The sequence below is a fragment of the Scomber scombrus genome, chromosome 22 (genome assembly GCF_963691925.1).
Source record: "Scomber scombrus chromosome 22, fScoSco1.1, whole genome shotgun sequence".
Taxonomy (NCBI): Eukaryota; Metazoa; Chordata; class Actinopteri; order Scombriformes; family Scombridae; genus Scomber; species Scomber scombrus.
In genome coordinates, this window is record NC_084991.1 from 20244112 (window position 1) to 20260307 (window position 16196).

General features: G+C 40.8%; 1 protein-coding gene across 2 annotated transcripts in view; it reads right to left on the reverse strand.

The window, feature by feature from the left end:
- LOC134004736 (ELKS/Rab6-interacting/CAST family member 1-like) overlaps nt 1-16196 on the reverse strand; it is a 150521-nt gene that overhangs the window by 6639 nt on the left and 127686 nt on the right. For both annotated transcript variants that reach the window (XM_062444113.1, XM_062444112.1), the window contains one exon: nt 13905-14090. In XM_062444113.1, the coding sequence (XP_062300097.1) occupies nt 13905-14090 (186 nt within the window). The remainder of the gene's footprint in view (nt 1-13904; nt 14091-16196) is intronic.

Sequence of the window (16196 nt, forward strand, 5' to 3'; positions counted from 1 at the left end):
AAAATAAGATTTTGGAGTCTACTTTTTATATATGTAGGAAGTAGCAGCATAAGGTTCTGTATAGTTAAGTTGTGGTAATGCAAAAAGGCAGTAATAGCAGCAAAAAGTTCTATGAGATGTATATTTTTAACAGATATAGTGCAAAAAGAACATTTAAGTCATTTAATAGTGACAGCAGCTGTAGTAATTATGACCTGGAGAAGAGACGCATTGAGATGACGTCTATATAAGGTGAGAAATGTTCATATTCAGAGGTGGTGGATTGGGTGGCTGGTTAGATTAACTTTGCTGCAGTAGAACACTGTTTGCTTCCTGCTTCCTGTTTTAAAAAACTCTAACTATGATTGTTGTGGTGTTTACTGCTGTGATGATTATGAAGGTTGCCTAACTTTAAGAAAGTAGTAATTTCAACCCACACCCCATATCAAGTGATCATTTTAACCAAAACAATGATATTATATTCCCCCAACCCTCACCAAGTGGTTTGTGTGCCTAAACCTAAGCAGACCACCATCATTATCATTATTTTTAACAGTTTTGGAAAAGCGCAGAAAAATGATGTCTTGCTGATTACTGCTGACAGAGGCAGCATAGTAGAAAACGCTCCTATGGCTCGTTGTGGAGGGAATGGTCCAATGACCTATTTGCTTGCTTACTTTGGAAGCGTTGTTGCAAATATCCACACAGATCTGTGTGCGTGTCTCAAAGAATCACAAAGCCACCACTTCTTGTGAAGCATATAAACATATTCCCCAAATGCCAGTTTATGTTTGTTTGCAGATAATTCAGCTTAATGGTTTGCATTTTAGTTGCAATCCCCCAGAAAAACATGGCAGTAAAGATAAGGTGGTGAGACACTTGAGGAGAGATAAACGGTTTAGTACGTGTCAGCTGTCTTCTGCTCTCTGACTCACACAGCCTTGACCTATAACAGGGAAAGACACTTGAAGCGATATTTAGAAAGCCCGATTTAATGGGTGGGGCATGGAGCTGATAACGCTCCTTTTACTGTGCATCTCCTCTGTGATTGGTACAGTATTGATGGGGCAAATCAAAAAGGAATTATAGCTATTACTTGGATTTATTTTTGCCTTGTGTACCAGGTATACAATGAGGTTGTAGGCTCAGTCTGGTAGAATTTAATCACTTCAATGTACCTGTTGATTATGTTCTCATAAGTGATAAGAATGACCAAAATGGTCAAAAATTGGATTGTTTTAAAAGAGATTATAATTTGGTCCTCTGGTCTTCATGTTGCTAAGCAATAAACGTCCTTTCTCCTATCCAAAAGCTTATGCTTTATGGCCAGAATAAATTAAATATAAACAAGCTTGCATGATACAGAATCCAGTTATGAGGCACGAGTTTATACTGTGGTTATAAGCTCCCATGGATCACATCTCATGCAATCACAGTGTGCGGTCAGAGAGAAATGTAGTTAAAATAATGCATGTGGGCAGAGAGTTAGTGCTGTCAGATTCATGACTCCTGCCAGAGTGTACAGTATGTGTTAGACTGTGTGTATGTATGTTTGTGAGATGCATTAGTGTGCAGTGTGTTAGTGAATGTGTGTATGTGTGTGTGTGTGATACAGCGGTTTAGATATCTGACATGACAGGTGTGTGTGTGTGTGTGAGTGCACAGCATGAGTCTAAAGTGTATATGTTGCAAACTCAAGTTCTGATTTAGTGAGTGACCGAGGGGATTGTGGGAAGCAGAGATAGACAGCAGGAAGTCGTGTGTGTGCGTGTGTGAAAGAGAGAGATAGAGGGAGAAAGAAGGTTTGTTGAAGATGATTTTTACTGCAGCCATTAAAGTTCCATTATCGTGATGGATTATTATCTGCCTTATCGGGGGCCTGGAGACACACACACACACACACACACACACACACACACACACACACACACACACACACACACACGAACACACACACACACACACACACAGACACACACACACACACACGAACACACACACACACACACAAAGTGTTGCATTCGTGCAAAAGCTTGTATATGCATATACACAGCAGGTTATCAGTATGGGAATGAGGATGAGGATAAGAGGTGTGTATATATGTGTGTGTGTGTGTGTGTGTGTCTGTGTACACCGACCCCATGACACACATTGCAGGGCTTGAACCTCTTTACGTTGGAATGCTAATGTTTTCTAAAGAAACCATAACTCAGCACAGAGAGAGACTTAGAGATTAAGAGAGAGCAACAAACAGACGGGTGGAGGTGGAGGCAGAAAAAGAAAAGAGAGAGAACACAAATATATTATCTAAGCGGAGTGCATTAGCCCATCCTTGAGCAGGTCAACTGCCTGCTGCACACACACACACATCTTACAAAAGTTACTTGACTACAGATTTTCATTTATAGATTATTCTGAAGCCAGAGGGCTGTTTTTATCAGAAAACTGTGTCCACACAACTCATGGCAGTGAATATTAAACAGACCGACTTCACCTTACTTTGACTGACTTGGGGGAAATTATGTTCTATGAACCATTAGGGTCCAGATCTACGTCTCCATAGATCAGGGCTGCACACGCTGGCTGACCCACTTCAACAAATCAATTTATCAGAAATTACACAAATAATTTAGTTAGTCCTACGGTCTGTTTCTGCTTTACTTGGTAACAACAAAAGTTATTTTGAGAAAAATTATTCATTATAAAGCCTGGTGTGTTATTATGTTATAAAGCTTTGAACGCCAAAAACAGCACAAAGTTTATACAGAAAGTTTGATAAAAATGGAACAGTGGGCTTGAATGATGGACTTGGATTGTGAAAATACAAAGCAGCTGTTTTTTAACTCCGTCATGTATTTGTTCAGTCAGTCTTTTAGTTAGCACGATATCTTAAAAGACTACAAATTTCAAATAAATGTAGTGAACAGTTTGGTCATTGACAAAAGGAGGAACTTTTAAGTTTTGGATGTGAATAATGCTACCATGTGTGAAGTTATAAATCCTGAATTTAAAAGACTGATTCCCATCATTTCCAACATTTTCGAAATCGATAAATCCATACTGTTAAACGTTGCAGTGAGTCAAAGTAAGGAGTGCAAGTGAAAGAGCAACTCTGCCCGGTAGAAGGTTAAAAAATACAAAAAAACAAACTGAGGTGAAAAGGTCAACCATTTACATTTTTTTTTAATAAATCATGTTTTACTCTGATTTAGGAGGGGTGTAGGTGAGGGTCAGGATGGCGAAAAGGACTGGAGGGCAAAGTTTGACTTAATATTTCTCAGCAATGGCATACCAAGCTGCAGGAATTAAAGATACAATCACAAGAAGGTTTAAAAAAGGCTCATCAGCAGCAACACTGAGCGATGGTAAGGAATCACCATTACTAGTAGGAGCAAAGGGATGCCCTCCCTGGAGGACATTGCAGACTCTAGGGGGCTTAAAAGGGGCAAGGAAGATCCTGTCTGACCCATCTCACCCTGGCCAAGGCCTCTTCAAACTTCTGCCCTCCCAAATATGTATTATGACTCTTTATTGCACCACGGGAAGAGAATCCCGAACCAAACTCATTGTGACCATAGACTGTATATAAAATGGACGTAACATCCGTGACGTAACCCATTGGTTTGTGGACTGCTGCTTGGAAGCGAATAGTATCGGATCTGGGCAGCGCCATCTTCAAAATTTCCGGTGCATGCTGGGTAACTAAAAACACGGATTCTACTTATATGGGCATCAGGAGGGGCAAGAGGCGCCTTCCTGAACCTGTGAACCAATCAACCTGTCAATCACGACGTAGCCACGCCCTAATGCATACCCTGCTTTATCGTCACATATAAAATCAGGGAGGCCAAAATTTCCCAAATGAACATCATACTGCATTGAAGAAGGCTTTAAACTAGCGATTGAGACCATAAACACATTTTGAAAACGTTTACTGAGGTTAGAAATCAAGTGAGAAGTTGGTGAATTCTCCATTGACTTGTATAGAGACGGAAGTCCTTTTGACACCAAAACGGTCGCCCCCTGGTGGCCTTTTGATAGAATGCAGTTTTAAATTACTTCCGCGTTGGCCTCATTTCAGAGGACCAGAACTCCCCGCCTGGTTGTGACGTCTGGTGTACAATGACAATAAAGGATATTCTATTCTATTCTATTCTATAATAGGCCTGTATGGAGAATTATAATCTCTGTCACTCTGCTCGTCTCTAAATTTAATCCATTAGGTTCTAACAGGCTTACACTGCATGTACACTGCTTTATAAATTGGCTTCTTGTACTGTGCTAAGCCCAAAACAGTCAGGAGCCATGCAACCAAACGTGTGTGAATGAGTGTGCGTGTGTGAATGAGTGTGTGTGTGTGTGTGCGTGCTCTGTTTTAGTCCAGCACTGTTATAGTTCGGGCAGCACAGCTAATGACACCGGCTAACGAGCTGCAGTGGGAATAGATGAAGAGGACTTGTAGCTAAAACAGCTCCTGCAGGACAGAAAATACTGCACTCCTTTAGTAATAACATCTGAGGAAATATACAAGGGAAGTGTGTGTTGTGGGTAGTTCAACATAACTTGTTAATTTTATTTTAACATGCTATTTAATCAGGCAAATTGACAAATAGGAACATATTCATATTTACAGGCTCTCCTTCTGGGAGCAGTTAGTCAGCGTGGCAGGGAACTGAACACACACACACACACACACACACACACACACACACACACACACACACACACACACACACACACACACACACACACACACACACACACACACACACACACACACACACACACACACACACAGGGAGCTCTCCACCGTTTTCTGCCTTCATGTAATTGTTACAGCCTGGAAAAGCACTGAGTAATGCAAGTGAAGCTGCAGAGAGAGAGAGAGGTGGGCTTGTGTACAGTATGTATAAAGTAAAGATGGCTTAAAAAGCTTTAACTGGCCCTCTAGGAGTAACTATACAGAAGGCTGGACTTACAGCAGTAACGACCGCAGGAATAAACAGCCCAAACAGACTCCAGCATTGACTGTGTATAGGTGTGACCTCCCAGTGGGACAATCTGAAGAGATGGAAGTCATTTTACTCAAACTAATTCACAGCATTAATCGCTGTATGAGACATTTTTATGTTTGGATTACTTATTTAGATAATAAACAAAGGAAATACAGTCTTTAAGTGACAAATGAAGCCTGAAATGCCTCTAAAAACATAACTTTCATCAACCATTTAGTTTAAACTAAACTGTGGCTAGAAAGTGTATCAAACACTTTCCTGAAGCTGCACAATTTATCTCAAAATACAAAAGAGCTACAGAGTCAAAACCACACATTAGTCTTTAGGATTGCATGTTTAAGATAGCATGTGTGGAGTGGTTTATACCTTCAGCTAAACCACGCTGCAACGTCTGTGGACTGTAATCAAATCTGTCACCATAACTGAGTGAAAGACAAGCTGGAAAAACAATCAGGAAAAAATGGAAATAGAACAATGTAAATGGTCGTAAGTGTTTTCCTATCCCATAAATCATCTCATGATCCTAAATATTAACCCCAAATATGAGATCTGCTCATTCATAGCGTACCCACAAAATCTAAAGCCACCTGCTCATATACCATCATCATTTTTTAAATAAAAAACAGACTGAGGCTAATAGTTTTTTGCATGATACAGTAACTATACAACATGTCGTTAACGACCGTTAATGGCAGCCACACTCTGGGTAATCTTCATATTCGGAGCTCTCTTTTCAGCGAGTGAAATCTATTGAATTTTTTTCTGTTAACATAATTTTCTTTCATTGGATTTTTTCTGTGTTGTAAAAGTCACAATGATTTTATAGCTGTCCCATAATAATAAATTCATCCAGCCTGGCTGAGTGTCAGGAAACTGGAACTGGAATCTGTCGAAGGGAACGTCACCCAGAGACGCGTAACGACCGCCATTGTGGACTTAGAGTTAACGGGTTCAGATAGACACCAGGAAAGTGTGCGAGTGGAGAGCTTGTTACTCTTGAGTTTGTCACCTACTTATCTTGTCATTAACAGAGGAAGGAGAGACCGAGAGAAAGACGACGGTAGAGATCGAAGTGGGAATTGAAGCAGTGAGAAACGAGGTAACAAACACAGGCACTGCTGACACACAGACAATGACCATAACTGAGATGGAGAAGGAAAAGAAAGAGAAAAAGAGAGGAGGAGGGAAGAAATAAGGAATAAGGAAAGACAGAAATCAAGAAGGGGGAGGGGGGGAGTGATAAAAGGAGACGAGGGGAAAGATCAAGAAAGAAAGAAGTGAAGGACAGAAAAAAGACAAATGCATGTAAAAAGAGGACGACTGGTAAAGCCATTAAGCCTGGATTCAATAAATCTGCATAAAACCAGCAGTTAGTCTGTAATAGCCAGCGAAGGCCTGTGTGTGTGTGTGTGTGTGTGTGTGTGTGTGTGTGTGTGTGTGTGTGTGTGTGTGAAATGGGTGTTGAGGGTTTGGTCATGTGTGTGGGTCCGTCTATCTCTCTTTTTGTCTGTAGTTTGGAGCGTGTGTGTGTGTGTGTGTGTGTGTGTGTGTGAAATGGGTGTTGAGGGTTTGGTCATGTGTGTGGGTCCGTCTGTCTCTCTTTTTGTCTGTAGTTTGGAGTGTGTGTGTGTGTGTGTGTGTGTGTGTGAAATGGGTGTTGAGGGTCCGTCTGTCTCTCTTTTTGTCTGTAGTTTGGAGCGTGTGTGTTTGTGTGTGTGTGTGTTTGTGTGTGTGTGTGTGTGTAACAGTCGTCGAGCACCTCTGCATTGTATTTAGAGAGAAAACAATCATCCTTGGAGCAGGAAGCAGAGCTGCCTCACGAAAACCTAGAGAGACCCCAGACCACAATGCAGCACAAATGCATGGGTCTGACTCTCTGCAGCTACACAGCTACACAAACCTCTGTACTGCCGCCTCCTCTCCTCCTCCCTCCATCTCCTCCTCCCTCCATCTCCCCTCCACTTCACATCAGCCTCACAGTTTCATTTGAACACAGATACAAATGCCTTGTTCCTTTTCAATACAGTACGTTAAGGTTAAATTGAGTCGTTTTTAATCAAATCCCATCTTTATAAGTACACTGCAAGTTTCCCACCTGAATGCTGACCATTAAGATGACAGGACATTTTAATATTTTCTATTGTTTCTCTAGAAGAGGCCGGCTGCTTTCGATGCAGAGGCCTAATAATCAAATATTCAAGGTCTGCTCATCTTATTTGTTTCCTTTTGTTTTGATAGGATTTTATCAGGTCGGAACTTGAATGTTTTTGCTTTCATGTCTCAAGTCAAGTTTCAAGTTCTCATTTTTGTGAATTAAGTCTGACTCTACAGCTCTGGGGAAAGATACACATGTGGGTAAAAACTCAAAGCATGTGCTTTCTTTTTTTTTGGCCTTCTAAAAAAAGACTCCATATAATTTCCATCAGTTTGAAATCATCAACATCTTCCTCACTGACTCTCTTATGCTTTCATTGTGTTTCTGTTCTTTTATTTAATATTGTGGCCAGTTCATTCAATGATTTAGAGTTTAAATAAGTTTGATTTTCCTTCATCTACTCTATGACATCTTGCAGCTTTGACGTCAACTCTTCTCTGAAGTAGAAAAGTCACTGTAAGAAATTAAGACAACAATCGCAGCTCAACTGAAAACTACAATAATTCCAGGATGTTTATTATTAGGAAACTCACACATACCCTTACATTATCAAAATAATAATAATTACCCTTTTTTTTATCACCAGGGGTGTTTAAATTCCACATCCATAGACACACACCCAGACAATCAGTACATTATCAGCTGTGATGTTTAAATTCCAGCTCCGCCTCATCCTGTTTTTGTACTTCCTGTCAATCAAAAATCACCCAATCAGTGACCTGGACACCATGAGGGGTCCTCATAAACACAGAGACACACGCACACACTTCCTGTGTCGCCTGCCAGTCTGTGACGAGGGCAGCACCTTGCCACAGGGCATCGCGCTGCACAGCTGAAAAAATAATGATTGCAACTATTTGAAACCTTAGCTGCTGTATTTTACATGTTGTGTTTTTGTTTTTGCAGAGATAACGTCGTCATTACATCAAATATTTAACCCATGTCAAGAATTAACATTTAAAGAATGACAGTTTGTACTTGTAAAGATTGATGGCCACACACACAGACCAGAGTTTGTCTTATTCACAACATTCAATCATTTATATTAGTGTTTTGATATCAGCAGGGATTTATAGATTTGTCTCTGAAGCCACCCGGCCCTGAAAACATGTGCTGCTCCATTTTAAAATGCTTGTAAGCCGAGAGAGAGAGAAAGCAAGTATTATCATCTTTATCCACGTGAAACCCTCTTTTTTTGGAGATCATGCTATAACAATGACATCTGTAAATGTGCGGTATTTTCCTTCATTACAATGACCTGTGGAGTTGTAAATATGTGGACGCAGTTCTCACAGAGGTTTCTCCAGTTTGACTTGGCTCAGAAACGCTCACAGTCACTCACTGAGAGCCATTTTTGTTTTAGCAGATAGAGAGTCATGGGCTGACAATTCATACTGGATTCATAAGAGCATAATAGCGATATAATGTCCGAGTCAGCCAATAACACTTAATACAGTTTTTTGTTTTTTTTTACAACGTCAAACACACACAAATGTGCGCACGTATAGTCTAAAAAGGGGCTGCAGACACATACACACTCTCTCGTACTTTCACGCAAACACACAGTGTGTACACTTCGTCTTGATAGCTTTTCAAGGCTCACACACACACACACACACACACACACACACACACACACACACACACACACACACACACACACACACACACACACACATAGACACATAGACACACACACACACACACACACAGTCAGCCAATTCCTATACCTTCACACGTCGGGCCAGAGAGAGAGAGAGAGAGACTTCCTGTGTGTGTATGTGGATTACGATGCCAGTTCTTTTCAGTGCTCATTAGAGACATCATTGAGCCATAAAGGTTATTATTATGACTATGGCACAGAAAACAGCTCTTTTAGTAAAACCTCACTATTGGAAGCTGCGTTACTTTTGTAGTTCAGCTGAGGCTAAAGAGAGACATGGAAACAAACACACAGGAACAGACGACCGAATAAACATCTTCAGCAAATCCGTCCTTTCAAGACTAACAGCTCACCACCGAGCCTGGTGCTGTGCTGACGAATTGGTTTCGGTCAGAGACACCACATGTAAAGGCTGACTGAATTTAACATTAGTCTAGTAGAGAAGGTTTTTGTGAGACGTGGGGAGAGACGTGAGGCAAAGACACTGCATGGGGTGAAAAGGGCAGGTGCATGCACTACAAAGATGTGTTAAGACTTGTCATCTTAAGTCATTTGTGACAATTTGACAGCGATCATGATCTGTTTTCTTGTTACTGTACTCAATTACTGAATGTGTTATATTATATCCGACACATTGCCAGTAAAAACTTCAAGGACCAACTCCTATATTTAACTTTTATTAGTGGCATACCCAGCTTTCATACATAATGAAGGTAGGAGATTCACCTTTAAAGCTGCAGTTGGTAAGTCTTATAAAAGTAACTTTTTGTCATATTTTCTAAGACTGTCACTATGTAAAGACAGCATTACATGCAACTAGTAACCAGACTCATTTAGCCCCATCTATTGCTCCTACTGCAAATTGGCAAATTGCCAGAATCCAACGCGACGGGACAACAAGAACCAATCAGAGCCAGGATGATGTCTGATGGAGTGTCTGACAGCTGTCAATCACTGCTCACGCACACAGCCCCTCCCCCTTTCCTCCTCAGCTCGGGAGAGTGGCTTCAGGAGCGTAGAGAAAGTAATGGCGCAGCAACAACAATCACAAAACTACCGATACCTCCGTTACCAACAACAGCAAACACGGTCGCATGCCGCACGTCAGCCTCCTCTGGGGGGAGGGACTTTGTAGGCAGAGCAGGAGTGCAGCGGAGAGGAAGGGAGGAGGGATCTGAAAGTTGTACTTCCTCAAATTTGACGCTAAATCCTCTCTCTCTCCTCAAAGTTACCGACTGCAGCTTTAAAGCTTTTCTTAATTTTAGTTTGAAAGGAAAAACATGTGTTGTTGTTGCAGTGGTTGCTGCTTTGCTTCTGTGGGCCAATAACGCTCTTTTCTCCTCTTAAAGCTTCAGTGGCAACATAAATGTAAATGTTTATTCGGGAACTGACATTGTAGAGGGTTAAGCATTACTACACTGTTATTTTTCTCATGTTAATTGTCTTTATTAGATAGAAAACTAAATAAAAAACACTGGTTTGGATGGAGGAGGGTGACATGCAATAAGGGCCCGAGGCTGCATATGGACCCCAAATTATCACATGTAAGTGGTACAAATATGAAAAACAAATTCACGTGTGTAACAATGTGCTGCATTGTTGTATCACATAATAACAGGCCCGAGACTCAGTAAACATGCATGATTAAAACAATACAACGCACATTTTGTTGAAAAGCTGCTGGCTGATGCAAGCTGTGTGGCTCTGTGTGCTGAGATGATGTCTTTTATCTTTTACAACCATTGGCTTTTTTGTTTTTGTGTGTTTTGCCGACTTGTGTTGTATTGTGAAGCAAATCTTTTGTTCCGTTACATCTGCTGCTGAGTAACTACCCAAAAAATTGTTTTTTATTTTCAATTTCAAAAATGATACTTTTACAGACGTTAAGACACTACTCCGTATTTTTTTTTTTTTTTTTGAGTGTGTCAAGTTAAGTTACATCACACCCTTAAAAAATAAAATAAAAATGGAGGTTTTGTTTTTTGAATGGTGAATTTATTTTTCAGTTTTCAACACTGTCAGCGCTGTGAAACCTAGCTACACTATGATCAGTTTAGCAGCAGGGATTTCACTCACAGTGGTGCCTGAATTCACTGTCGGAGCCTCCATGAGATTTCTTGGGCTTACAGTAATGAAATGAGTCTTTTGTACTGGGAGGCACCAGTCGATAAACCTAAACTAAACTTTCTCTTCTGGCTTTTTTTTCCCAGTTTAACAGCAGAAAGTAGAGTTACATCAAACGCTGTGTTAGTAAAAAAAAGTTTTGAGCCTGTGACACATTACAGAAGCACACTGTCAGGTACACGAGCCTCCAGTGGTTATTCAACACTGCTGTGCATTTGTGCAAAAGCCTGTACGAGTGTGGGATACGCAGGTTTCCATGTGTGTTTGTGCGACTGTCCATGTGTGCTTTACATGCTATTTTAGTATGATCCTAATGGCTTTACAGAGTGCCAGGCATTTTAACAGAGCCAGGGAGAGGCTTGTAAAACACACACACACTCACCACAAGACAGAGAAGAGAGGCTGGCACACTGGAACATGGTGGTCTAGAGGGAGTCGGTGTGAGAGCGTGTGTGTGCATTAAGAGGGTCAGCCAGGGTGATGCTGACACATGATGAAGGAAAACGAGAAACACGGGCCTGAATGAAAGCCTGGCAGTGTGAGTCTGTGATTGTGTGTAGGCAGGGTCGGGGTCTAAAGCAGACGCATGGCGCCAAGTGGCATTGCGTGGGTATGGGTGGGTTTGGACGGAGAGAAGGAGAGGAGAGATTCAAACTGGGATGTTGTTATGGGAAACATTTCACCAAAAACAGAGTAAAAAATAGCTAAACTAGCTTTCATCTGTACACTAACATGGAGCGAGCAAGAGTAAAAGGTAATGGCGAGCGGGGGAAAGATGGAAGGTCAGCTTAGGAGAAAGAAGAAAGTGGACGTAGTGATGGCAGAAATTGAAAGGAGAGCGATGAAGAGGATAAAATAAAGCGAAGAAAGAAAGATGAGGGAGTTTTAACTGGTGGCCAAACCTCAAAATGAAATGTGTCGTTATTGCTCTGAATATATTGTAATAAACTTTATTTTTTCCATCCAATTTTGACCAAACTGTTGAATTAGCATTCTTTTAAAGAAAACCGTTTGGGTTTAATTTAAGGGAGAATCTTTAGAAAGCATTTATGTAAATCCTCAGACAATTACGGCATCTAGTTATTATCTCTGGAGCCTATGAAACATGAGAAAACTGAAATAACCAGTGGGGGTTTTTTTTGCGCATGTTATGAACCAGTTTACGACTAGCCATGTATACTTTTGTCTGCAAATACCAAGTCAAACTGAGTCGTGAATATGAATATACCAAAATCAGTCTGCACCACACAAGTGCATTAAAATGATTAATGCAATGTACTACCTGACTCACGTGCCGTAAAATGTTTACCAGTAATGTAATATGTATGTGATTTGTGGTAAATTGTTTAGTATGGTCTTTTAAGATCTCCCCACTCCGACTCCTCAGATGTAAATTTGGCTCGTTGCCATGAGCGATAGTTTGGTTTTAAATGTTTTTAATATTTTCAAATGTTTTTTAAATATACGTTTGGTGGGATAGAAATACTGCAGACTCCTTGGCCACCGTACAGCATTCAGTCTTGTTAGATAAGCTTTCACAGCAGCCCACATAATCAGTTTTAATTCAAAGTATGTTTTTCTTTTGAAAATGTGGATCTCGGGGCTGCCGGACCGCAGAATAACATCTGCATTTTCTTTTTTTGGTGAAACCGGGCTGCTGATGAAAAATACCTATGGTAATTGTCTGTCCATGAAAGTCACCCAGATCATTTCTCTGCTCCTTTAATGTACACAGTGATTAAATAACAACTTCATTCGGAATATTCAACATTTATTTAAAGTGACACCGTACCACGCAGCGCCATATCTGAAGCACTCATGCTAAACAGAGACATTTCCCAGCATTAAGACATACAATAGGGCTTTCATGAGGACTGTAGGAAACTAGTCCTGCTGTACCTAACCACACACTCTGTCACATAGCTCTGCAAGTGTGTGTGTGTGTGTGTGTGCATGTCTAGAGTTACCATATTTCAATGTATACCACATGTAGCGACCATGTATTGCCTGATATGTTTTCAATATGGAGAAAAAGACAGACAGACAGACACAGAGAGAGAGAGAGAGAGAGAGAGAGAGAGAGAGAGAGAGAGAGAGAGAGAGAGAGAGAGAGAGAGAGAGAAACTGGAAGCCAAGAAAATGTAAAATTTAATAATGTACTGTTTGTATCAAATATATACAAAAACAACCGGTTACCATGACAACTGGGCAAAGACTAAGTGAGCAGGTTAGCCAATCTTTCCTCAGCTTTCTCTAAGCCTCACCTTTTCTTTCTTTATCCTCATTTTCTTCTCTCTCCTCTCGCTCTCAGATGACTTTTTCAAACAGTAAAATAAATAACACTCTTCTCTCCCCTTCTTGCTCCGTGTATGAACCAACCCTCCTCAAGCTGCCAAATGCTTGAAGCCGAGTTTACTCCCCTTTAAATAAAATGTCTGAAACAGTATTTGTTCTGCAGCCAGGTGCTTGTCGCCAGGTGACCCGCTGGAGTAAATCTTTTCAATAATGTCAAAAGCAGCGCCAAAAACCTGCCAGGCCAACCAGTGTGGGCCATACTCCTACACACACATGCACAGAGTTACAAACACACACACACACACACACACACACACACACACACACACACACACACACACAGCAACGACAGTCACACAAACTCACAAATGTCACATATACACAAGCATGCATATACAAACACATACACTAGTTTTAGGAATTGATAAATGAGGAGTGACAAAATGCCCTCACTTTTTCCCACATTTTTCAAAATAGATCAAATTCATTCACACACACACACACACACACACACACACACACACACACACACACACACACACACACACACACACACACACACACACACACACACACACACACACACACACACACAGTAACTGGCGACTGACTGTTTTTTCCCCTCATGTTTCACACGAGTAAACAAACACAAATGCAACACAAACAGTCTCACCTGTTCCTGCGTCATGCTGTGCAGCTGCGTATGCCAGGAGGCGGAGTCAGAGCGGTGATAGGCTGGGGGCGGGGCAAAGTCCTGCAATATGATTGGGTCTCGCTCCTGACACAGAGATGTCAGGTGACTGATGTACAGCTTCAGTTTACTGCGATTCTGATTGAGATCCAGGAGAGGAGAGAGAATCTGAAGGAAGGAAGGAAGGAGAGTGGAAAATGAGAAGAAAGAAATTGTATTAAATTTTATTACACAATATAACAACCAAAAAAAAGCTCCATACTGCTCATATCTGATTTTTTTCAGGAGTACAAGCTATAAAAACAATTGATGTTGCATGCTGATCTGAATCACAGACTTTCACCAGAGAGACACAGAGAGAAAATAAGGCAGACTAAAAAAGAGTTCAAGCTGGTGGCTATAGTTATTATTAGTGTTTATAATCATTATTAATCACTGGAATATGTGCACTCAGACCTTTTTCAGACATAAAGAGCACACAGAGAATAACTCAGGTTGCTTCTTAAGATATTCCAGTAATGAGGTGAACAGCAGACACTTTAGCTCAATATATGAACTGCACAATGAAGAGATGAAGGTGGGAGGAAAACAGTTATGAGAAATGAAGTGCACCAAAAATCTGATTACTGCAAAAATTAAGTAATTAAAGAGTATACTTGATGAGGAACTTCATGAATTGTTTAATTTAATTACTGCAAGCCCCCAATTTAAATAAAACTATCAGTAATCAGATTTATCCTCTGCTGTATTTCTTCTATATTATATCTGAGGAATCTATTGACTGATGTAAAGGCTGCGGCTTTAGCATGTATCTTAAAAAAGTCATGGAAGACAAATGGTTCATCCTTTTTTTTTTTATACCAAAGAGACTGAGCAGAGTAAGAATATAGAGCAGATCTATGCAGTTTGCTAAAATAGCTGAGGGCTAATGTGTTCACTTTCAGTCAGACTCAGAGAGCGTTTGAAACAGGCGGGGAGTTCTGGTCCTCTGAAATGAAGCCAACGCGGAAGTAACTTAAAACTGCATTCTATCAAAAGGCCACCAGGGGGCGACCGTTTTGGTGTCAAAAGGACTTCCGTCTCTATACAAGTCAATGGAGAATTCACCAACTTCTCACTTGATTTATAACCTCAGTAAACGTTTTCAAAATGTGTTTATGGTCTCAATCGCTAGTTTAAAGCCTTCTTCAATGCAGTATGATGTTCATTTGGGACATTTTGGCCTCCCTGATTTTATATGTGACGATAAAGCAGGGTATGCACTAGGGCGTGGCTACGTCGTGATTGACAGGTTGATTGGTTCACATGTTCAGGAGGGCGCCTCATGCTCCTCCTGATGCCCATATAAGTAGAATCCCTGTTTTTATTTTTCCCAGCATGCACCGGAAATTTTCAAGATGGCGCTGCTCAGATCCGAAACTATTCGCTTCCAAGCAGCAGTCCACAAACCAATGGGTGACGTCACGGATGTTACGTCCATTTTATATACAGTCTATGGTTTGAAATGAACATTTTTTAAAATTAAGTTTATCTGAAATGCTTTAGGAGGCTTGACACGCTTGCCCATATTGTTTATTTCCCAGGGTTGTGTTTCCCAAAACGTGAAAAAATGACCTTTATTTAAACTAGACATAAGTACAAGAATAAGACCATGGATGAATCATATGGGAATATCACAATTCAAGTCTCAAAATAAAAAAAACAACTTCTCTTCTCTTTCCATGTACTGCACATGCCATCATTTTTTTTTTACATCATTTTTACTTTGGTATGCTCAAGGTCTTGAACTGTAGTGTACTGTTAACAGCTATGATGAGAAAAAACAGTCTGATTCCCAGGCGTGACACTTGTTTAACAGCAACATTGTTTCACGGTGGCCATGACTAATGTGTGTGTGTTTTTTGGTGTGAGGGTGAGATGAGCAAAACAGACATACACACATTTTTCGGGGTATAAGACAGGACCCCCCAAGAGACACACGCACGCGCACACACACACACACACACACACACACACACACACACACACACACACACACACACACACACACACACACACACACACACACACACACACACACACACACACACACACACACACACACACAGATAAGGTATACAGTACATACACACTTCTCCTTAAGGAATAGCAAGATTTAAGTGCATAGGAAGCATGTTAAGAGGGCCGTTGTGTGTGTGTGTGTGTTGGTAAAGTGTATTTAATCCCCGCGGCGTCTGTCCACACTCTGTGCTCCATGCTCATTGTCACTCAACA